The sequence below is a fragment of the Mustela putorius genome, unplaced genomic scaffold, assembly GCF_011764305.1.
Source record: "Mustela putorius furo isolate JIRA1106 unplaced genomic scaffold, ASM1176430v1.1 tig00003909_pilon_pilon_pilon, whole genome shotgun sequence".
NCBI lineage: Eukaryota > Metazoa > Chordata > Mammalia > Carnivora > Mustelidae > Mustela > Mustela putorius.
Genome location: NW_025422057.1, coordinates 31,042,684 through 31,066,147, shown reverse-complemented (window position 1 = coordinate 31,066,147; position 23,464 = coordinate 31,042,684). Strand labels below are relative to the sequence as shown.

General features: G+C 44.5%; 1 protein-coding gene across 4 annotated transcripts in view; it reads right to left on the bottom strand.

Moving 5' to 3' along the window:
• Positions 1–23,464, bottom strand: part of PIK3AP1 (phosphoinositide-3-kinase adaptor protein 1) — a 114,780-nt gene that overhangs the window by 69,276 nt on the left and 22,040 nt on the right. Inside the window, exon 1 of one of the 4 annotated variants that reach the window (XM_045068983.1) lies at positions 8,485–8,515. The exons of the other annotated variants lie outside the window; for them this stretch is intronic. Coding sequence (XP_044924918.1) covers positions 8,485–8,500 — 16 coding nt within the window. The 5' untranslated portion in view covers positions 8,501–8,515. Of the gene's footprint in view, positions 1–8,484; positions 8,516–23,464 lie in introns of those variants that run through there. 4 annotated transcript variants of the gene reach the window in all.

Here is a 23,464-nt window from a genome sequence, read left to right as displayed (position 1 = left end):
CCCAAAGAAATGGCAAGTAAGGCCTTGAAAGACACAGAGAATGCTGATGAGGGGGTCAGAGCAACTTTCCCGGCAGAGGTAAAGGCATGGTTAAAGGCACAAAGGCTTGACATCAATTTGAGCCACAGGAAGCAATGTGGGAGCACCTTGTATATAGGGTGAGAGGGATAGGGGAACCTGAGGGTCAGCGAGGATGCTTGAGTGCCATTCAAGGACTTTAGTTGTATATCAAAGACCTGTCAGCAAACACTTCATGAGAAAGGGAAAGCCTATAAAATATAGACTGAAAATACAGCTTCGTTTTTCTAAAAGTGGAAGGACTTTGCTTGTTCTCTGGACTAATTCCAGAGACACAAGCAGAATATGTCAGCTCTTCTGTAAATCTTAGTCAGAATCGAGAAGGGGAGTGGCTGACCAGCCATCACACCCTAAGCAAACAGTGCCTCCAAATATATAACAACATAAACCAGTGGCTAACAAACTGTTACCAAGCCAACATCCTGCTCTGCTTACATGAGCAAACGAGATGCTATAATTAACCCGATGTCTGAAAGTGGACCACAAGCATGGTTCACACAATGCTTAAAGAATTGATTTTCAAGTAGACTAAACATTTCTCCTACCATGTATCTGGTTTCTAAGACATTAGCTCAGAAAATCAGTGTCGTGGTTATTATTGTATCCTTAGAAAGCACGAAAGGAGACCTCAGGCCTGGCCTCATCCCCAAATTCCAAAAGTGTGGATCCAGATGAGGGAGATTTTGCTCTCCCTGCGAGAGCATATGGGTTCTGGGGTGAAGTGAGAGGCCTGCAATGGTGGGACTCAGGTTTTGAGTTTCAATACCCACTCCCCCCCTCCCCGCTTCCTGGCAAACATCAAGACTGCTTATTCATTTTAGTCAACACCCATGGGTCTTTCTCCTGCCTTGTTTACCCACCTCAGTTAATGGGTACTGAATTTCCTGTCCAATGAACCCCTTTCACTTAAAAAAAAACTCCCCAAACAGTAACAAGTACACCAAAGCCACAAGTCACCAACTCCCGGCAAAGGCACATACAGTCATCAGTCCGAATGACAGTAGGAGAGTCAGAGGAATGCCTTACCCGCCACGTATCTTACTGGCGGGGGGAATCATTTAGCAGTGTTAGTGTGTGTTCACTAAAGTGACATCAGTCATTGTCCTTGTCACCTTCCTCACCATCATCATCCCCATGATGCCAAAAAGGTAAGGCAGAGTCCTATAGGCATATCCTCAACTCAGATAGCCCCGTGGTGGCCACTCTGCCTCCCTGGAAACAAGGAGAAAGGAACAGAAAGGAGGGGCAAGAAGGCGCCCCCTCCTCCTGCAAGCCCGGGCTCGCTGCCTGATGTAGTGGGTGCCGCTGAGTTTCCCAACACTCGCCAGCTCACCTGTCACATCCAACCTGCTTTGCCATCCTGATGTTCTGTGCCAGCTGCAGGTTCCTGAGGCTACCCAGTTTCCTCACACATCAGTGGATCCGTAGTGCTAGCTAGAGGGCTCTGGATCAGGACTCCACATACCTCAACGCCAGTCGTTACCACCAACTCACATGGACAAGGAATCCTTCCTCCTTCCTTCACCGGGTAATTGCTCTGGCCCTCCTCCAGGGACCTGAAGTTCAGGACAAGGAAGCTTCTGTGCAGGAGGAGAGGAGACCTCGGGTCTCTCAGATCTCTATCTAACCCTCACCCAGTGCTCTAAGTGAACTATTCAAAGTGTTAGTTTTGTTTTGCTTTAAAGCAAAAGATGAGGGCTCTTCCCTTCCCCTCCCCAACAGTACCCTACCTGCTCTTCAGCTTGCATAAAAATAGCCCCACAGCTGAGGTTGCCATGACAACGAAAGAGACCTTGACAACAGGACTCATGCCCCCCAGACTTGCTTGGCCTCTCCAGCCCTCTTCCAGGTTCAACCTTCTGGAAACTTCCCTCAGTAAGTGAGCCAAACTTCTCCACTCCCACCCAAGAAGCCAGGGGTTATTTGGAGTTTTCACACCACTTGGTGCCTCAGAAAGGCTTAATTTGTTCTCACTTCTTCCTCTCAACGGCCTCAGGTACCCATGACCGATGTGACTATCTCCCACTTTGCAGACGGCAAAACGGAGCACACCAGGACGTGAACTGACTTGCCCTCGGTCACCAGCAGCGGGTTTAATGGTAGAGCCACATTTAGAACTCAAGGTTCCCATCCCCTAACCAGTTCCCTGGCTGAAGGAATGGCTGATCTCAAGAAAGAGGACCCCACTGGAGAAATAATTCCTCTAGGTGAGCTGCTTCCTGGCCAAAGACAGAAGTGCCCTCAACCAGTCTCTGACATAAATCTGGGAAGGGTTGCAGAAAGCCACGTTTACCCTGGACCCAGCATGTCTCTGGGGATGCTCCCAGCACAGTTTTCATGGGCCAAGTTTATCAAGATCCTTAAGAAGCACTGTCCATACCTGCGTTCCAAAAGCCACCACTAGGGACAAGGGTCTCCACCAGGACTCTCGGGGCTGCAGGCCTGCAGGCCCCTGTTTCACCGTTCAGGAAACCCCAGTGTTGCTAACCAAGCAGGAGGTACCGCAGCCCCTGTGAAGATTTCCTCTTTCTTCATCTCTTTCCGATACTTATAAATGTGCTTCCTCTCTCTATGTAAATTTCGTTCAAATGGCAGGACACAGGCTTGTAATGAGGCCATTAATAACTACTCTTTAAACAGCCTCTTCTGAGTTTCCTGGTTCAGGAATCAATTCTAATCTAAACAGACATTGACGTCTGGATTTACTGGTGTGAGGATAGAAAAGCCGGCTTTGTCTAGGGCTGGCCACAAAAATGCAGTTTATTTTCACCTGGCCAAGAACTGAGACACCAAAGGCAACTCTTTCTTTCTTTCTTTTTTTTTCTTTTCTTTTTTCTTTTTTTTTTTTTTTGAGAAGGGGGGTGGAGAGAGCAGGAGGGGGTGAGGAGGCAGAGGGACTCCCTGCTGAGCAGGAAGTGGACTCCAGGCCAGATCCCAGGACCTCAAGATCATGACCTGAGCTGAAGTCAGTCGCTTAACCGACTGAGCCACCCAGACACCCCTTGGTAATAGAAATGAGCTTAGGACATTGTGAAGAAAACTCCTTTTGTTTTTCCTCTCTACCACTCCGCTATCACACAAGAAAGGCTAAGGTGACGTTTACTTTTCCCGCTGTTGCTGACCGTTAGCAGTCTACCCAGCTAGAACAGGAAACTGGACTGGTCAGTTTCACTTTCCGTTCTTAGGAAGCGTAACTTTCCCTCCTCAATCTGAAAGGCAGCATCTGGACGCACAGAAGAGTCAAATCGGGCGGGGGACAGGCTTCTCCTCAGCGACTGCCTTAAAAAATAAAAAACAACAACAACAAAAAAAAACAAACAAAAAAAAACACGATGGCATTCCAAATTGCTTAAATAATTATGGGCCAAAATAGAAACTCCTTTAACCCAGGGGCTGCTGATTGCCTCCCACCCTAGCAATTAAAACCTGCTCCACTAAAGGCAAGACTCTACAGCTATTATATCCTATTTTCTAGCAATATAAATGCAGCTGTTGGTGGGGTTCTGGAAGAGTGCAGTCAGCAAAACCACAGGGGCCTAGATTCAAGTCCCACCGCTACCACTGACTGGGTAATCATGACTTTCCTAAGCTTCAATTTCCTCTCCTTTAAAATGAGATTATTTATACCTGCCCGACCTGCTGCACAGGCTCATTGGGATTAAGTGACAAATGCAGAAGCCTTTGGAAAACTGAAAAGTGCCTGACAAAGTTAAGTATTTGTTATTTTTGTTGTTACTCATTTACCGAATGAGAGTTCTGCAAGACAAGTGCCCCTGTAGAAATGGGCAGGAGTGTACCGCTGCATCTGTCCAGAGCCAGACCCAGGAAGTGAGGGTCAGACGGCCCAGGCCCAGGGATGCTCCTGGTAGCCAAGGGGACAGGAAACAACAGAGATCAGGCTACTCCCAGACACCGGGCAGCAAGCGTTGAATCTCCACAACAAAAGAGGTGTCCGAGCGCACCAGATCATCTAGTGAGATGGTTCTCACCATGGTGGCAGCCGAGGGGATTTTCTGTTGCAGTGGAAGCCTGCATCCCCAGGTATGGTCACACACTGTTAGAACAAGCAGCACGGTCAGGAGCCATGGAGCAGAGCAATCAATAAGTCCGAGAGCTTTCTGCCTGCGTCCAGACCCGAGCTCTGCCACTTCCTTCTGTCTGCCTCAGCTGCCCCTTGTGTGAACAGAAATCATCATACCATAGATCTCCCACAATAGTCATAAGTACATCATGAGTTGATTCATATACAACGCCCAAAGAACATCTGACAGAGAGCAAGCCCTGGAGAGTCCTTAGCAATTAGTATTGTTGATGTGTTGACCAAATCGCTCTTCCACTGTGATTCCTTCGAGGCCAGATTCCCTGACATTCGTCTTTTGATCCCCAGAGCCTAGAACATAGTGAAATCGATGAATGCTTCTTCCATGAATGGATGAATCGATGAATAAGATAAGACTGATCACCTAAGTAATTACCAGGGAGAAACTACAACAGGGAGGACCAACACTGGGCTTTGGGTCATGGGGCTTTTAGGGCAGGATCTGGAGAGAAGCAGGAAATTGTCCGACTCTCCAGTTCACGCTCGCAGGCTGAGCCAAGCTGCCCTGGGAATTCGACATGGTACACACACGGTGTTGGTCCAGGTCTTCTGAAAAGCAAACACTGAGGTGGAATTAAACATGTAAGAATTATATCAGGGAAAGTACCTGGGGCAGAAAATGGGGAGGAAAGCCGGAGAAATCATCCCATGGTCTGAGGCCAGATAAAGAAGAGGAGGAAGGAAGGACGACTGCAAGCGGCCTAGACCACCTAGCTGTCTAAGCAAGTTCCACAAGCCTCTCTCAAGGAGTTCTCAAGCTGCAGGTGGCCCCTGGAGGAGTCCCACATCTCCCGGGAGCCAGCCTGCTGCAGTAGCCCCACAAGCTCAGCCGCTAGCTGGGAGCGAGCAGGAGTGTTGCCAGAACCTTGGGCAAATGCTGGTTTGGGTTCAGATTGTAGCCCTGGGGTGCGTGGTCAATTCCACTCAGCTGGAGGTCTGCCAGGCCCATTTTCAGGGCAGCCACCCATAGGGTAGTCCTTAAGAGAGCTGGACTCCGGATCCAGAACATCTAGGTTGAATCTCAGCTCTTACCAGCTGGTTACATTAGGCAAATTGTGCAACCTTTCAAAGCTTCATTTTCCTTACTTGCCCCATGGAAATTACAATCCCAGCCTCTCAGGATTGTTACTGTTGTGCACTGTGCCTGACGCACAGTGAGTGCTTCCTAAGAGGCGGCTGTCATTTCTCTACATTTACTAGTAATCATGAAGCCCTTCTATTAGCAATCAGGACATGAAAATAGCCCCATGGTTGCGTACTTGCATTTGAGTCTTGTGAGTCTACTACAGGGCTAAGGGACAGAAGCCTAGAGCCATAGTTAGGCAGTATCACAATTTAAACAACCAAACCAGTCTGTCTACAAATGAAAGGTCCCAGGGACTTCCCTATCTGGCTGTTTCCTGGAGGAGAGGCCAAGGGGAGGTGGTGGTGGGCCAGAATCCACCCTGAGCCACATGCACATCCTCTTTTGTTCCATTTGCCATGGTTTGTCTACAGTGTTGTCAGCCTGTCCCCGGCTAGCTGTCTGCCTCTTAAAGACAGGGCGCTCAGCACACCTCCCTGCTGAACAGGACCAACCCTGAGATCGGAGAGACAGGACTCTGCAGCCCTACGTCCATTCCAAGCACCAGCTGGGGGACTCTTTGCTTGCCTTTGTTTCTGGGACAAATTAATTTTTTACTTAAAGCCTTGGCCAGCTTTCTGCTAGTGGTCATTGCCTGGCTACTACTGGCTTCTGGCCCCTACACCTGCCCACTTCTTGGGGCTGGCTATGACCTGCAAAAGCTCAGTTCAGCTACCCTGGGCCTCAACAGCCTTCCTGCTCTCAGGCCTTGGTGCCCCCAGACAAGCAGGAAAACATTCTTAGGACTTCCACCACCGCCTCAGAGGACTTTTTGCCAACCTGCCATTTCCCAGAAGGAGACCGAAAACACACACTGGGATTTTTTTTCCTTCGGGTGTAAGGGTTGTCTATAAAGGAATGACCTTCAGTTTTTCTAACCGAAAAGAGTCAAAATTAAACTAAAAAATATTGATTTTGTTTAATAATTAACAGCTTGACAGAGCTGATCAAACTGTATCTAAGTTTCCATTTTACTGGGACTTTTTCAGGAAACGTTAACTCTCTGTGTTGGAGCTGGAATCCAACACAAGCCGCCTTGTTAAGTCAGAGGTTGGAAGGCCAAGGGCACAAAATAAAGGAACTCGTTGAACCTTCCCAATCAAGCTGAAGTGGGCCTTTCCAACTGAGGCAAGGGAGGGTCACTCCGGGAAGTGAAAGGAAAGAAAGCTTCCTGGCAGTAAACAGGCCAGCCTCGTGCTTACATGGCCTCCAATGGGAGCACCGAGCCCAGCTCTGAAGGCGGCTTCTTTCTCCCCTCCGGGTCCCTAGCTGGAGCTGGGGAAGCACGAGGGCCAACCTGACACCAGACATAGCTGATGTCCAGGACAAAGAATTCCTGCCACCAGGGAGAAATGTTGGCTGGGCCGTCTTCCCCCGCCACTACACGTAAACATATTTACAGGCTTAGTAATTATCTTCTCCACAACATCTCTGCCTCTTGCATTGCATTGATTGCCTTTGCATTGATCCCTCTTACCAACTGAAAAATCAATCAGATTTGGTTTCCTCGCAAATCGAAATGCTTGAAAACTGATACGTTGAAGCAAAACCTGGGCATTCTCACACTTCGACCCTCTCAGGTCAATGATCCATTAACCACCTGTCCCTGGTGAGTCACATTCCTACTCCCAGTTGTCCGCCTTTGTGTTAAGACAGTGTGGATGACACAATGTGATTTCAGGGGCCCTGTCCAGCCCTGACACTCTGGGTGACATCCCACCTGCCACGTGATCCTCTGACCTTCTGGAAACACCCTTCCCCAACAAGCCCAGTCTGGGTAAGTACGTACGAGATACATAGCAGGAGGGCACGCTTCCTGCCTCAGAATCACAGGCATGAGAGCAAAATACAGTTTGCACCGTGATTTTATATTTAACTACAGGAACCACTAGAAACCTAATCAACATTGGGATCAGAATAATAATAAAAAAAAAATCTACCCAAGTGATTCACACTTCTCGGAGGAGAAGGCAGGAGTGTTTGCAAATCTCCTCATTTGCAAATGAGGACATTTGTGAACCAGGGTCATAAAATCAAATGGAGAAATTGTGGCGCTTTTAAAGCACAGTCAACATTCTATTACAACATTATATTTTAAAATAGCAAAACTGTTATTTTTATAATACAAACGATGAAAGGTGGACGTCAAAAGGGGTTCCAACAAAGAGAAAAATATTTCCCCATAATCCTTGCAGCCCTGTGTCCACCACTCCCGCCATGCCCCTCAGCCCCTGGGCCCCTCCCTCCAGAAGCTCTCAGGGCACCAGATCCTGCTCTTTTTCACTTTTCCTCTCCACACACTGTAGGCCCTCTGTATGTTGTGTTTTGCAAATCCAATAGTCACAATATAGCTTATTTCCCCTTTGGTCAGGGTTCAACAATCTTCCAAACCTGGGGGTGGCAGACACAGGCCCCATGAGGGGCAGAGAAGAATGTTCGCTCATCTGAACTGGGCAAGGAGCACCTGGAAGGTTCTCATGCACAAAAACCTCCCCCACCTCCACATGCTACTAATAAAAACTTCATCTGCGTTATCACACTGGGGATAATGCAAATGTCCTGAGGAAAGGTTCAGCTTCAAGGTCACTCACACCTTAGTGAGAATTATTTTTGAATCTTAGATCATGACGTCTGAAACACACTAAAGAATCGTTTAGAGCAAAATTCTAATCAGTAAAAGATTTTTTAAAAATCATAGTGAACCTGTACTTGAATACTTACAGTGGCAAAGGGGCATTCTTGTCTACTTTACAAATGGGAATTTCAAATTATCTGGGAAAGCTCATCCTTGTCTTCAGCCCAACCCCTGCACAGTTTTAATATTAAGATGGTCGGCTGCAAGTAAAGGAAATCCCAACTCAAAAGCCTTCAGCAGATAAGGACCTTGATCTCTCAGAGCAGGAAGTCTTGCAGTCAGGGCACATTTGAGGGCTGGCTGTCACAAGAGTTCATTGACACCATCAAGGCCCCAGGTTCTTCCCATTTCTCTATCCTATCATCCTGCCACATAAGCCTCATTCTCAAGTTGGAAGCACAACAGGTGCAGTGTCTGCAAGTTCACTCCAGCCACAACAAGGCCCAGAGGAAAAAGAAAGATTCCCCCAAGCATGGAATATAAACTCTTCCCTTCCCTCTGACCGCTCCAACGCTATCACCTGTCACCGGGGGAATGCCATCCACTCACCAGCTCCGCTAATCATCCAGGGCGGAAGGATGTTGGAAATTCCACCATAATGTCCATCCCTCCTGCCTGCCAGCAACTTCCACCTCGAACAAACTTCTCCGTCACCTGGCAACTCAGAACACAGCTACCTCACTTGGTCTTTACTCTGTGAATGCACACATCCGGGTCCTAATCTCCTCTTCTTGTGAAGACAGCAGTCATCTTGGATTAGAGCTCATCCTACTGCCCTTACTTTAACATTAAATACTTCCTAAAAAGACCCTATCTCCAAAGGAATCATATTCTGAGCTACTAGGAGGCAGGATTTCAACAAATGAATTTGTAGGGGGGAGAAATAACTGAACCCCTAATAAACTTGATGTCTGTATTCGCCTCAAGGTTAGAGAAAAACTGGACAGGAAATCTAAAACCAGAGGCTCTGAAAATCTACTAGCCACTCCTCTGATGACGATCATTAGAGAAGAACCATTAATTCGGTTATCTTCTCATTTTGGAGAGAGGATTCTGACAAGGTTTGAGAGAATGCTGAAGAGAAAGACTGTTCTGGAAACCGGAGCATTTCTAGTTGAGCAAAAAGAGGATCTCTACAAGGGTGTTTCCCCAGTCAGAATGGGTGACTTTGGATATGAAGGGGACTGCTGAGTAGAGTCACAGTAGAGCAGGAAAAAGGAAAAAGAGCCAGAAGTTTCTCAAAAGGCAAATTCAGTTATTTCCCAATTTTACTTAGAATCTGCACAGCAGCAACCGCAATCAGTACACTGAAAATTATCCTGAATGCCTATAGCCCAGATCAACTATACCAGTCTTCATTATTTGGGTCTGAAATTAGCCAGGTGGGCAGTGATAACTCGGCATTTTGCCCAGAGACCTGAAGATCCTGTTGTTACAGGTGGGATGAATGGAAAGCAACTGGTATGCTTTCTCAAGTTTATCCTCTTTAAAAAATATACACACATAATTATAGATCATAAATAAATAAATGGAGGGGGATACTCTTAGAGCAACTACACATAGATAGTAAAGAGTTAAGTAGGTAGGCTGAAGAGTAAGACTCAAAGAAACAAATGCTAGTTTGTAATCAGGTTGGTTACTCACAGATCCATGACTGTTCCTTCTTAGATTAAATCGCTTAACTGAAGAGGCAAAAAAGCCTGCTTTCCAGGTAGATTTACAATTCTAATGCCTGAAAGCTTTAGGGTAACATGATGTGATTAACCTTTCCGCTATTTTTCCCCCTTCTTGCTGCTATGTACACATACTCAAACACTGGAAATTGAGGCTAGAAGGTCTACAAAGGTCACTCAGCCCAGCTCTTGTATCTGGTGTTCGAATCACCTTTCCCACAACCAAAAACCTACTTAAGACCAATGAAACAGGCACATTGGAGCTTAACATTGCAAGAGCTGCCTTCTCTCCCAGGAAGAGCTCCTCTAGGAAGAAACTGTCAAGGGAGAAGGGAAGCACCATTTTTTGTTCCATGTTCCAGTGTTGTCTTGCTTTAGTCACTATTATGAGATTAGTCTGTGACAAAATGATACCTGGGTGGGGAAAGAGCTGTGTAATCCCATCTTTCCCTCCCCCTCCCCTCATTAATGGATGCTTTTTAGCCACTTCACCAACTGACACCAAGCCTCACCTCAGGTCTCCAATCAAAACCTTAGCAGGATTTTACATAAACTGAAATTTACATTCAATCATCACCATAGCAACCATCACACAGCATTAGATACAACTTTTCCCTCTCTAATATAATCTTTTTTTTTTCCAAGAGCTGCTTTTCTCTTCAGTTGCAAATCCGAGCTATTCAGAAAATAAACATTAAAAATCTATCTTGAAAAAGTACGTTTAAACAGACTGCAACAAGGTTCTAAGAACAGGCATTTGAAATGGTTTCTAGACACTAAGCACCATATGCTTTCTACCTCAACTGATGGTTGTACATTGAAGTCTCAGGGATGCAGCCCTAAGCTGAGAATTGTTAAAATCAAAACAAGGCTTCACTCATGTGACAATCATTCCTTGAAAGATGTCCCAAGATAAGAACCATGAGCTTTGGCAGAAAATTCTGCTACTTTCCAAAGAGACACGTGTATCATGTATAAATAAAATGTTGTTTGGCTTGACTATTCAATGTGCAATTGGAAAATTTGAGATTTTTAGGATTCACATGTTGACTAGAGGAGATACTCAATTGGGAACGTGGTTCAAGGCCATGTGGGAGAATGCAAAGGTACTGGAGAGTAAGCTAGAGATAATAAGATAATCCCCACCCAAGAGGCCTATTTTTTTTCTTATTCTAGAGTACAGTACCACAAAAGCCCTGAATATTTGTAGATGTCAGAAATATATTTCAGATTTAGAAAAAGGTAAGAAAAGAGACCTTTCTAAAATTTTACTAAGACCAAAAAAAAAAAAAAAGTTTACTTATGACACTAGCTCCACTAACAAATTAGTAAGTATCCTTCCTATCAGTGCTATCCATCTTACTCTTTTACTACTTAGAGTCCCAGACGGTGGGCAACTCAGATGGACTGGCAGTCGAGACAGTAAAATTAAGTCCTTTTCCATGAGCCAAATAATTTGATCTTATTTCTTTAAAGCCAAACCATAAGTATGATTCTCCAATCATTCATTGACTCATTCATCAAATATTATTGAGCATGAGATATCAACATATGCTGAGAACTCCATCTCATAAAGATGAGTGAGACTTTGTCCAGGACCTCAAGATCTTCAGTTTTCTAACTCCATTGTATGGCAGTCACTTTAAGCCAGCATGTCATGGAAATCTTAACACATTTTCTCAAAATGAACATTCAAGTTTGTATCTATATATGGGAGGTGATGCCCATCTCATGACTGTGCCACTCATTTTAATGACCCCAGCCTGGATACCAGAAACTAGGCTGATGGTTAATCGTTGTTTGGGTTTTTTTTGTTTTGTTTTGTCGTTGTTGTTGTTGTTGTTGTTTTAGGTACTAAGACATAGTAGAACTCACCAGAGGACATTCATTTTAAGATTTCTGAAAATTCTGTGTCTTTTCTTGAATCTAAAAATGAGGCAACTTTGATACTTAGGAGATCTGGCTGAATTCTACCCGAAATGATAAAGAAGCCTCCCCCAAATGAACAGTCAGATGAGAGAGGCAAAGAAAGGCCAGTCTTTCTCATGTAATACCAATGACATAGCTAGTTAGGCAACCTGAGCAAGAGAGAAATAGGGATTTAACTTTCTTTTTTTTAAAGATTTTATTTATTTATTTTAAAAATTTTATTTACTTATTTGACACACAGAGAGAGATCACAAGCAGGCAGAGAAGCAGGCAGAGGCAGAGGGGGAAGTAGGATCCCCGCTGAACAGGGAGCCTGATGCAGGGCTCGTCCCCAGGACCCTGAGATCATGACCTGAGCTGAAGGCAGAGGCTTAACCCACTGAGCCACCCAGGTACCCCAGGAGTTAACTTTCAAATAGATGCTAAAATATTTTATATGCCTAGAAGTAAAAAATATTACATATTAAGATAAGATGTGTAGGAAAAGTGCTAGAACAGAAATGGGATGCTGGTTTCATCTCAAATTTCAACTCCAGGGGAATGGGGATGGATGCCTAGAACCCTGAGTAAGGCCAATGCTGAGTCTGATCCCAGCTCAGTGAGAAAAATTACCTTGATCCTTTAAGAAAATCTGATCTGGGATCAGGCACTCTGCACAGTATATACGAAGACCATGGGAGGAGGAGTTTAGGCTGTGCTGAGGGAGGAGTGAGGAGATACATGCTACTGAACTACCTGGAAAACTATAAAGAAATAATAATAACTTAAAAATCCCAATGCATTTGGGGCACCTGGGTGGCTTAGTGAGTTAAAGCCTCTGCCTTCAGCTCAGGTCATGTTCCCAGGTTCCTGGGATCAAGCCCCACATCAGCCTCTCTGCTCAAAAGGGAGCCTGCTTCCTCCTCTCTCTCTTTGCCTGCCTCTCCATCTACTTGTGATCTCTATCTGTCAAATAAATAAATAAAATTTTTTTTAAAAAATCCCAATGCATTCAAAGACCAATGAACCTGTGTCCTCAATCTTTTGAAAAACTTCGAGGCACAACTGGCATAATTTAAGACAGAATGGGTACGTTCCAGATGCCTGGCCAAGAGCCAACCAGATACACTCCATATTAGAAAAGAATGTGCCAAGGAACACAAAAAAAGGAAAACCTAAATATGATTACAGAAATCAGAGATCAGAGCATTTGAGGTGACACCCTCTGACAGACCCACCATGTTGCCAAGTAACAAGACAAGCCGCGAATAAGGTAAAAATCCTTTGGTGAGAGCTGAGGAACCCAGCCGATACATGCATTGCAACTGACACCGGAGTTCTTGGCTTTTCATTTGTTTTTGCTTTTTTGAAAGATCAGTAGGAAGATCACAACCTCCTCAACACAACCTCCTGGTAATGACGTAGATGTGTGGCTTCTGTGGTCAGAGGAAGCAAAGAATGTCATTTTGGGTATCTTAAGCTGCAGACTTACTGCTTTTGAAAAGTATAAATAAATATATCCACAAAAGCCGCAAATTCAGCTTCTGAGCTATTTACGTCTTGATTTTTTTCAGAGTTTCTTAGATGACCGACACTGAATCTAAAATGATCCCCGTGTGGTTATCGAGTGGTCATTCCATGGTCATCAAACTTGAGATACACAAACCTATCACTGGTGTGAATTAAGCAACAAAAGGATATTCCCAGTCTCCCCCATTCTGTTCAGGTCCCTGCACCAAGGAGAAGCAGAAGCTGCCAGGTTGTGGTGCAGCAAGAAAGGAGATGGCCATCGTCACCTGCACACATTCCCTGAGGCATCTTCCCAAGTTAGACTGACGGCAAATGATAGGCCACACTGATGGGCCCCTTGCCACATGGAAATAACTTCATCGCCCCCCTGCCCCAATCACAGATGAAATTTTCACACCTGACATGTGTTCTAGGGATGAAAAGTTTTTCAAGCATTCACTGTGCACCAGGCTCTGAGCAAGATACAGGAGACAGCCCACCTGGACACATTTTGTTTTGCAGCTTGCTTTCTAGCTTAGCTTTTGAATACAACCATCATCTACTTGGTCTGCCTGTTCCCATACTCAAGGCCTCACAGTCTTTGGATCATGTTCATCTAAACATAATAATAACTCCAGGGCAAAGAAAAAAGGTCAGCAATAAGAGAATACCTAATATGTTCACCAGGCAAAAGGACAGAAAACAAACAAAACTAAGCTCTTAAAAACTGGCTCTCCAAATTTCGATGTCTGAAGTAGGCCATGTAGAATCACTCAAGACATGTCAACAAAGAGTTAATAAACACGTGAAATTCATTTCCTCTAGGAAAGAAGGTTAAGAAAAAGCTGTTTAATACATTGGGGTGTACAAAGGTTTTTTCCAAAGGACAAAAAGCTTCTGCCATGAACAGCAACAAAAATTGAAGGAATATGCCAAAGGAACCGCCAATCAGCTGGGGCAAGATAGTAGAGGGCTTTTAACTGTCATATTAAGGAGTCGGGACTTTATTTTATCATCAAAGGCTCCCCCATTTGGGAACTATTGAAATTTCATCAAGATCAAAAGCTTTTGCATAGCAAAGGAAACAGTTAACAAAACCAAAAGACAACGGACAGAATGGGAGAAGATATTTGTAAACCACATATCAGATAAAGTGTTAGTATCCAAAATCTATAAAGAACTTATCAAACTTAACAGCCAAAGAACAAATAATCCAATCAAGAAATGGGCAGAGGACATGAACAGACATTTCTGCAAAGAAGACATCCAGATGGCCAACAGACACATGAAAAAGTGCTCCACATCACTCGGCATCAGGGTAATACAAATCAAAACCACAATGAGATATCACCTCAACCCAGTCAGAATGGTTAAAATTAACAAGTCAGGAAATGACAGATGCTGGCAAGGATGCAGAGAAAAGGAATCCTCCTACACTGTTGGTGGGAATGCAAGCTGGTGCAACCACTCTGGAAAACAGCATGGAGGTTCCTCAAAAAGTTGAAAATAGAGCAAGCCTACGACCCAGCAATTGCACTACTGGGTATTTACCCTAAAGATACAAATGTAGTGATCCGAAGGGGCACGTGCACCCAATTGTTTATAGCAGCAATGTCCACAATAGCCAAACTATGGAAAGAACCTAGATGTCCATCAATAGATGAATGGATAAAGAAGAGGTGATACACACACACACACACACACACACACACACACTGGACTACTATGCAGCCATCAAAAGAAATGAAATCTTACCATTTGCGACGACGTGGATGGAACTAGAGGCTATTATGCTTAGCGATGGGGGGAAAGTGAGGGGGCTATGCACATTGGGGAGGGTATGTGCTATGGTGAGCGCTGTGAAGTGTGTAAACCTGGCGATTCACAGACCTTACCCCTGGGGCTAATAATACTTAATATGTTAATCTAAAAAAAAAACGAATCCCCCATTTGGGTTTTTAGGAAAACCATTTTGGCATTTTGGTGGAGAGGCATGAGATGGAAACAAGAAGCCCAATTAATCTATGAACTAAGATAAAAGACTATCTGCAAAATAAAATGTACACAATAATCTACTTTATACAAAATATTACCATGTGTATATATGTTGTAAATTCACAGAAAAGGATCATTTGATTGAAAAATCAAGCTGGAGAAAAGTATGTATATAATGGTTCTATCTATAATGAAAAAAGGCCCATGTGGGTTTGATAAGTTTATAAAAAGGTTCTAAAAAAGATATACACCAAGCTGCTATGGCAGTTACCTCTACAGAAGCAAATGAAGATTTGGGGAAGTAGACAGAAATTTTTGCTTTTTCCTCTGTAGACTTCTGATTGTTAGAAACATGCTTTATAACAAACATGTATGATCTTTATCATTTTTAAGAGATTTCTAAAACTTAAAAAATAAATTGGGTATTGGGCATTAAGGGGGGCACACGAGATGGGCTGAGCACCAGGTATTATACGCAACTAATAAATTACTGAACACTACATCTGAAATGAAATATGTACTAGTTGGCTAGTGGAATTTAAATAATTTTTAAAAAAGAAATATTTTTTAAAAATTTAAAATAGGGGTGCCTGGGTGGCTCGGTGGGTTAAAGCCTCTGCCTTTGGCTCAGGTCATGATCCCAGGGTTCTGGGATCGAGTCCCGTATCGGGCTCTGTGCTTGGCAGGAAGCCTGCTTCCCTTCCTCTCTCTCTCTGCCTGCCTCTCTGCCTACTTGTGATCTCGGTCTGTCAAGTAAATAAATAATATCTTTAACAAAAGTAACAAAAAAAATGGGGGCACCTGGGTGGCTCAGTGGGTTAAGCCTCTGCCTTTGGCTCGGGTCATGATCCCAGGGTCCTGGGATGGAGCCCCGCATCGAGCTCTCTGCTCGGCAGGGAGCCTGCTTCCTCTCTCGCTCTCTGCCTACTTGTGATCTCTTTCTCTCTGTCAAACAAATAAATAAAATCTTTTTAAAAAATAATTTTTAAAAAATGACCATAACATAAAAGATACAGTTTCTGTGACAACAAATGATCAGGACTTAAAAGTAAAGCAGTGGCCATGAGAATAGAAAGTGCGGGAACAAATAGATGCTGACCCAGAGAAGAGGTGAGCCCGGCTGAGGCAGGCTGGGGGACGGGGGCAGAGGGAGCCATGTGTTTCCAGTCATCCTCTCAGACACATTTTCTGAGAGTCCCCTGAGGTGCACATTTCCACCCATTTTACAGGTAACGAAGCGGAGCCTCTGAGAGCTCAGAGAGACTAGAACTCCCACCCACCTGGCGCCAACACTGATTTCCCTCTCAACCACCTTTCCTGCATACAAGTCTTCCTCCGATGCAGCAGGAAGGCATTAGGAAGCTAGCTCGGACAACAGAGGCTGGGTCGTGAGGAGACTGGCAGGCTAAATTGTGCGCTCAGTCCTGTTAAACAGTAAGTCCCAGGGGCACCTGTGTGGCTCAGTCATGAGAGCATCAGACTCTTGATCTCAAGAGTTGGGAGTTCAAGCCCCATATTGGGTGTGGCGCCTACTTAAAAAAAAAGGTGGGGGAGAATAAATAGTAAATCCCAGATGCCCAAAGTGACCTTTAACAGATGAATTCCCACTGGCTGGCTTGGCTCAGGAGAATTCTTGGCAATAGGACTTGTGTTTTTCTCAGATTCTGTAATGCCTTTCCAGCATCTGTTGGAGTACAAGCCCTCCCCAAATTCACCGTGCACTCAATAACTCTGTATTGATGGGAGGGCAGCAGGATAACCTGAAGCAAATGGTGAAACTCCATTTGAGTCCTTATTTAGATCATGAGTGCTCTGAAAGCATTTTTCCCCCTCAACAATTCAGCATGTAGGTAGTCAATGCATATTTGTGACAACTAATAATTGTGACCCCACTGAGAGAGTAATTTAATCGTCGTAACACTCCTTCAGCTAAAAAGAGACTGTTAAGATCTGTGCTCCAACACTTCAACCAAACAGCCAACCAAGCAAAGAGTACTTACTGAGATCCCTGTGTGCCCACATGGTGCTAGGCACAATGGAGAATCATATGGAATGAGAGTCATGGGATCTACTCCTAAGGAATTTACTGGTGGCAGAAGCAAGCTGAAATTCAAGAAGCGATTAGATAAATGAGCATGACTTCTGGATGTCCTGGCAAATGAGTCCCACAGGAATCCAGAGAAAAAGGAAAACAAGGATACTAGAATCTAAGGAAAAGCGACTTGGGCCATGGGGTAAAGAAGAGAGAAAAAAAAAAGACAGGGCTTCCCCGTACCCCACACCCCCTTCTAGGAACAAAATGGCACTCTACAGTATCCATTAAGAGCACCCACAGCTTTCAAGTTATTCACTCCCCAGCACGACGTGGCTGCTGACCAGGACTATTTCAAACCCTGACCACGTCTCTGTACGTCTGTGTGCCAGGAAGCTATTGCACATTTAGGAACAACCCCACCCCACCCCAACACCCCTTAGCGTTTCCACTCTTTGTTCAAGAGGCAAGAAGGCACCTCTCGGTCTTTGCTCATACCAGCCAGCCACCATCCCCACCCACAGCAGAGATGAGGCCTTTTATAAACAGACCACCTGAGATCTCTAGGGGGCGTAACCACTCATAGTAAAGGCGGGTTGGTGATAAGAGTCACAGAACGAAGACAAGATGTCGGAGGAAACTAGCGCTTGACTCCATCTCAGTACAACACTCATAAGAGCCTATGGAAGGAAATGCACGGATATTTCATCCGCACATCACGTTGCAATAGGGGTCCCATTTCTCCTTTAAGTAGAATCTATTTACATTTGGCTCTACACAAAACCGACTCTGGGGAAAAGCCTGCCTCAGCAACTAGGGTAGGCCCTCAATGAAGGAATAAGCGAACAAAAGGAGAAAACAAATCTATAATAAATACAGAAAGCAAACTGATGGTGGCCAGAGGGCAGGGGTTGGGGGGGATGGAGAAAATGGGTGAAGGGGAGTGCCTTCCAGTTATGGGAGGAAGAAGTCACAGGGAGGAAGGGCACAGCATTGGGAATAGAGTCAATGGTACCGTAATAACATTGTATGGTGACAGATGACAGCTACATTTGTGGTGAGCACGGATGACAGACAGACTTGTCCAATTACTAGGCCCTACACCTGAAACTAATGCTACATGGTGTGTCAACTGTGCTTTAATTAAAAACAAACAAACACCTAGGGTCGGTCCTTTAGTGGGGCGGAACCATCTCTCCAAATGTCATTTTGGTCATATTGCTGCCCCAAGAGCAAAAAGCTGAGACAAAAGGCACAAGGCTCTTTATATTGACATTGAAATGCCTTAGCCCCGCTGATTCAAGTTGATCTTTATAATCCTTTTCCTCCACTGTCCCTCCCCAACCACTTCTTAGCCCAAATTCAAACACATCCTATGCTTATACCCCTCTGCCTTGTGCATAGAGTTCCCTCATCCTAGGATTTAGTCCGTCCTGTTCTCACGAATTCCTCCTCAGAACCAACAGTCTATTTCAGTGCCATGTCTTCCATAAAGTTGTCAACTAATCACCTGCTGAAAGTGCTTCCTTACTTTTGAATGTCCGCATGCAGACATCTTTCATTCCTGTGTCCTGAATTCACACACTAAGCTACTTGCCTCTGGATATGCCTGCTTTCCACCCTCCAGAATGTCCCTTCTTCTCTATTCCCACTGCCTCTGTTCAGCTCAGGCCCACATCCCCTCTCCCCTGGAAGCTGCCCTCTTTTCCTGCCCAGTCTCTAGCCTCCAGCCCTGCCCACAGAGCTGCCAGACTGAACTTACTAGAAGATGAATCCCAATCATGCCAGACACCAACATTCAGACCATCAATGTCTCCCCATGGTCTTCAAAGCAAAGTTTCAGCTGTTTAGAGAAATATGAGCATTTTCAGCATCTGATCTCCCCTCCAGCCCTTCCCCGGAAAGCTCTAGACCAGTGGTTGTCAAACTTTAGTACCCACCAGAATCATTAGCATTCATACATATTCCCAGTCCATTCCACCCAGATATTCTGGCTCATTGGGTCACAGGGAGGGCCCAGGTACATGAATATAAACAAATAATGTAGGGTTCAAATATATGGGGAACACGAGTATTTATAAAAACATGAGGTTCAAAACATTTGGTTCTGCATCAAAACCAAAAACATATGGTTCTGACACAGGTATTCGGAGAACCACACTTTGAGAGCTCCTGAAGGAGACACGGTGCACGTGGGGCTGGAAACAAATCGTTTTTAAGAAGCCACCGACCTGGAAAAGGCTAGAAGTTGGGGAGCAAACCTGAAGTCCCATGTGCCACTGGGAAAATAGCAGTGTCTCTGTGTCTCATGAGCAGAAAGAGATGACAAAAGTCTCTCTTATGAGTGAAGGTTAGAGGAGATGATCCCTGGAAAATGGTCAGCACAGCACTTAGCACAACTGGCAGATGCTGGAGGAAAACAGTAAAAAGCAGCATAGTCCAGGGCCCGGTGTGTCACTGACACTGCCTCTGGTCTGGAAGGGACTTCAGGGAATACTTCAGCATCTTTGGCAGATTTTATCCAACTGTAGCCTGAAGGCTTCCCGGGACAGGGCCTCTGGGTACTACCTCCTCCATCAGCCCACTCCGCCCTTACACAGGCGTTAACCTTCTTCCTTCAGTCTAGCAGAATTCTGCTTGTCAGTCACTGCCATCCATCAATCCTTATCTGCCTCTGGAACATCACCAAACACCTTCCTCCTTTCCACATAACTGTCTTTCAGACATTTGAAGGTCGCCATCTTGGCCTGGCGTTTTCTTCTTGGGGGGAGACGATAAACTGCAGTGGCTAGAACTCTGAGTTCAGTGCTAGAGGCCTGGGCTTTTGTCCCTAACTGGCTGGGTATCCCTGGGCAAGTCATTTGACAGTGCTGAGCCTCAGTCTCACTGTCGCCCCCAATATTGTCATTCTGGGACGACACATCCCTCCCTGCTTACTCCTACCCCTCAGGCACAAGCATGATCCCAGCTGCCTCAGGGCAGTTTTTTAAATGTTGCTCCGCAAGAATACAACAGTGGGGACGCCTGGGTGGCTCAGTTGGTTGGACGACTGCCTTCAGCTGAGGTCATGATCCTGGAGTCCTGGGATAGAGTCCCACATCGGGCTCCCAGCTCCATGGGGAGTCTGCTTCTCTCTCTGACCTTCTCCTCGCTCATGCTCTCTCTCACTGTCTCTCTCTTCAAATAAATAAATAAAATCTTTAAAAAAAAAGAATACGACAGTGGTCTGAATGGAAGCTGCCAAGCTTTTAGAAACTCCACCATCCAGACTATCAGTATGGACCATTCACAGTCCTCCAATCCCCTGGCCACAGTTAACTGGCCTAGAGTTAGGCACCCAGCCCAAATTCAACAAATTAGACGCTACTGTGGGGATTTTTAAATTTTGGACCAGAGAGAATAAGGAGCAGTTCCTCTTCAGAGTTGGGACTGGAAAGAGTAAGGTAGGACAGCTCCTAGGGGATAGAATTCTCCTTGGAGAGGACTCAGAAAATAATGTCCTAGGGGCCCACCTAGGGGGTGAACCCGCTTAAGATCCTCTTTCTCCCTCTGCCCCTCCCCCCACCCCTGTGCACGCACCCATGCTCTCGCTCACGTGCGCTCTCTCTAAGAGAAAAAAATGACACCAATATGCAGAGAGACACAGGAAGGAGAGGTGAAGAGGTAATGCAGAGTTCAAGTCCTTAGTTCTAGATTATTTCTCAGGACCAACTGCACTCCTGACCTTCCTCTTTGTTAATTTCCCTTTTGTCCAACTTGGGGTTCTCTCCTTACAAACAAGTCTAGAGTAATACCCACACCTTTCTAAGTTGGCCTTAAACGAAGAGAGCTGGCTTATCTGTTCTTTCTGTATACCAGCCCCCCCCCCCAACCTAACTCTCCACACACCCACCTTCTGCCAACAGCTACTCCAGATGGGTAACACAGAGTCCGTGTACAATACAAGAAGGGCTGCCGCTTCGTCCAGTCTGACCACTATCCAGAAGGGCAGTTCAAGACTGCATCTTAAAGCAGTCGTGACACCTTGCAGATTCACAAAGAGCAACAAACCATCTCAAACCCCCAGCGCTTTTTCCTGGAAACCAGTAAGCCAGGACTTTCTCTCTCTGCCATGCTACAATGGAATAATCCAGTTTGTTTTCTAGTAGGGGTGGAAATGGGGGGAGAGATGAGGTTTGGGACCTAATTGCAAATAAACTGTTAGACATCATGCATTGGCTTGGGGCCAGTGTTCACACCAACCAAGACTGTTGTGACTCAAGATTCTGTCATCAATAGCAAAGGTTCCCAACTAGTCTAGCAATGGAATGGGTTACAAATGTGCCAGAATATTCATTCCCTCAGTTATCTGCTTGGTGGAACAAAGCTTGTTAGAGGCTTCTAACTGACAGCCTTATCATCTTCCCAGTATTCCTATCTCAAGTCTCCATAGCTATGGTAACATAGAAAATTCAATTTTTCATAACATAAAAGTATTTACTAACAAAATGATCATTTACAAAATTGGTCTCCACTTAAACATCTCTGCTTGCTTAATCATGGTGTATATTCTCATCCATTAAGTCATGTTTTTATTGCTTGTTCTCATTCAGATTTAGGATTTCTCTATTACAAACCATGAATGCAATGTGATTTGCTTGTATCAGGTTATTCAAGATTTTGCAAAAGACGCAGAAATTTATGAGGTTGATGAAAGTAATGTTGGAAAACTGAATCACATGTAAAGCTACTGCCCATGGGTAAGGGTACCAACTGACAGGAAAAGTCCACAGGAATGCTGCCTAATAATCAAAAGTGAATTATAAGAATACATAATGACTGAGAGGAAACTTTGAAAATGGTAAAAGTCAATCATATTTCAATACAACTGTTTTTATTTTTTTTAAGATTTTATTTATTTATTTGACAGAGAGAGATCACAAGTAGGCAGAGAGGAGGAAGCAGGCTTCCTGCTGAGTAGAGAGCCCGATGTGGGGCTTGATCCCAGGACCCTAGGATCATGACCTGAGCCAAAGGCAGAGGCTTTAACCCACTGAGCCACCCAGGCACCCCAATACAACCGTTTTTAAAAAGTCAAATATGAACTAAGGAAGGTTATCTTGTGCTAGCATCAAACTGTCAGAAATTTATATTTAATCCCTCTTACATAAAACCCAGCAACAGCTGGTTCAGTCTTTGTGTGGCTTAATAATTAGCATATAGCTGAACTTAAAATCAAAACTGTGTCATATGATCAAATTAACTTACTTTCTTAATGTTTAGTTTTGCTTTCCAAAATAAAGCCCAATTTTTAAATTTTTATTTATTTACTTTTTTTCTTTTTTTTAGTATTTACTACAAAATTTTGACCTTTGCTTAAGAATTTCCACTTTGGAAACGTTAACAAAACCAAAAACAACTGACAGAATGGGAGAAGATATTTGTAAACGACATATCAGATAAAGGGATAATATTCAAAATCTATAAAGAACTTATCAAACTCAACAGCCAAAGAACAAATAATCCAATCAAGAAATGGGCAGAGGACATGAACAGACATTTCTGCAAAGAAGACATCCAGATGGCCAAAAGACACATGAAAAAGTGCTCCACATCACTCAGCCTCAGGGAAATACACATCAAAACCACAATGAGATACCAACTCACACCAGTCAGAATGGCTAAAATTAACAAGTCAAGAAATGACAGATGCTGGTGAGGATGCAGAGAAAGGGGAACCCTCCTACACTGTTGGTGGGAATGCAAGCTGGTGCAACCACTCTGGAAAACAGCATGGAGGTTCCTCAAAAAGTTGAAAATAGAGCAAGCCTACGACCCAGCAATTTATCCTACCCAAAGTAGGGTAAATACTACTGGGTATTTACCCTAAAGATACAAATGTAGTGATCCAAAGGGGCACGTGCACCCAAATGTTTATAGCAGCAATGTCCACAATAGCCAAACTATGGAAAGAACCTAGATGTCCATCAACAGATGAATGGATAAAGAATAGGTGGTGTATATATATATATACAGTGGAATACTATGCAGCCATCAAAAGAAATGAAATCTTGCCATTTGCTATGATGTGGATGGAACTAGAGGGTATTATGCTTAGCAAAATAAGTCAGTCAGAGAAAGACAACTATCATATGATCTCCCTGATATGAGAAAGTAGAGATGCAATGTGGGGGGTTTGGGGTGTAGGAAAAGAATAAATGAAACAAGATGGGATCGGGAGGGAGACAAATCATAAGACTCTTAATCTCACAAAACAAACTGAGGGTTGCCAGGGGAGAGGGGGGTAGGGGGAGGGTGGTTGGGTTATGGACATTGGGCGGGTATGTGCTGTGGTGAGTGCTGTGAAATGTGTAAACCTGGTGATTCACACACCCATACCCCTGGGACTAATAATACATTATATGTTTATTTA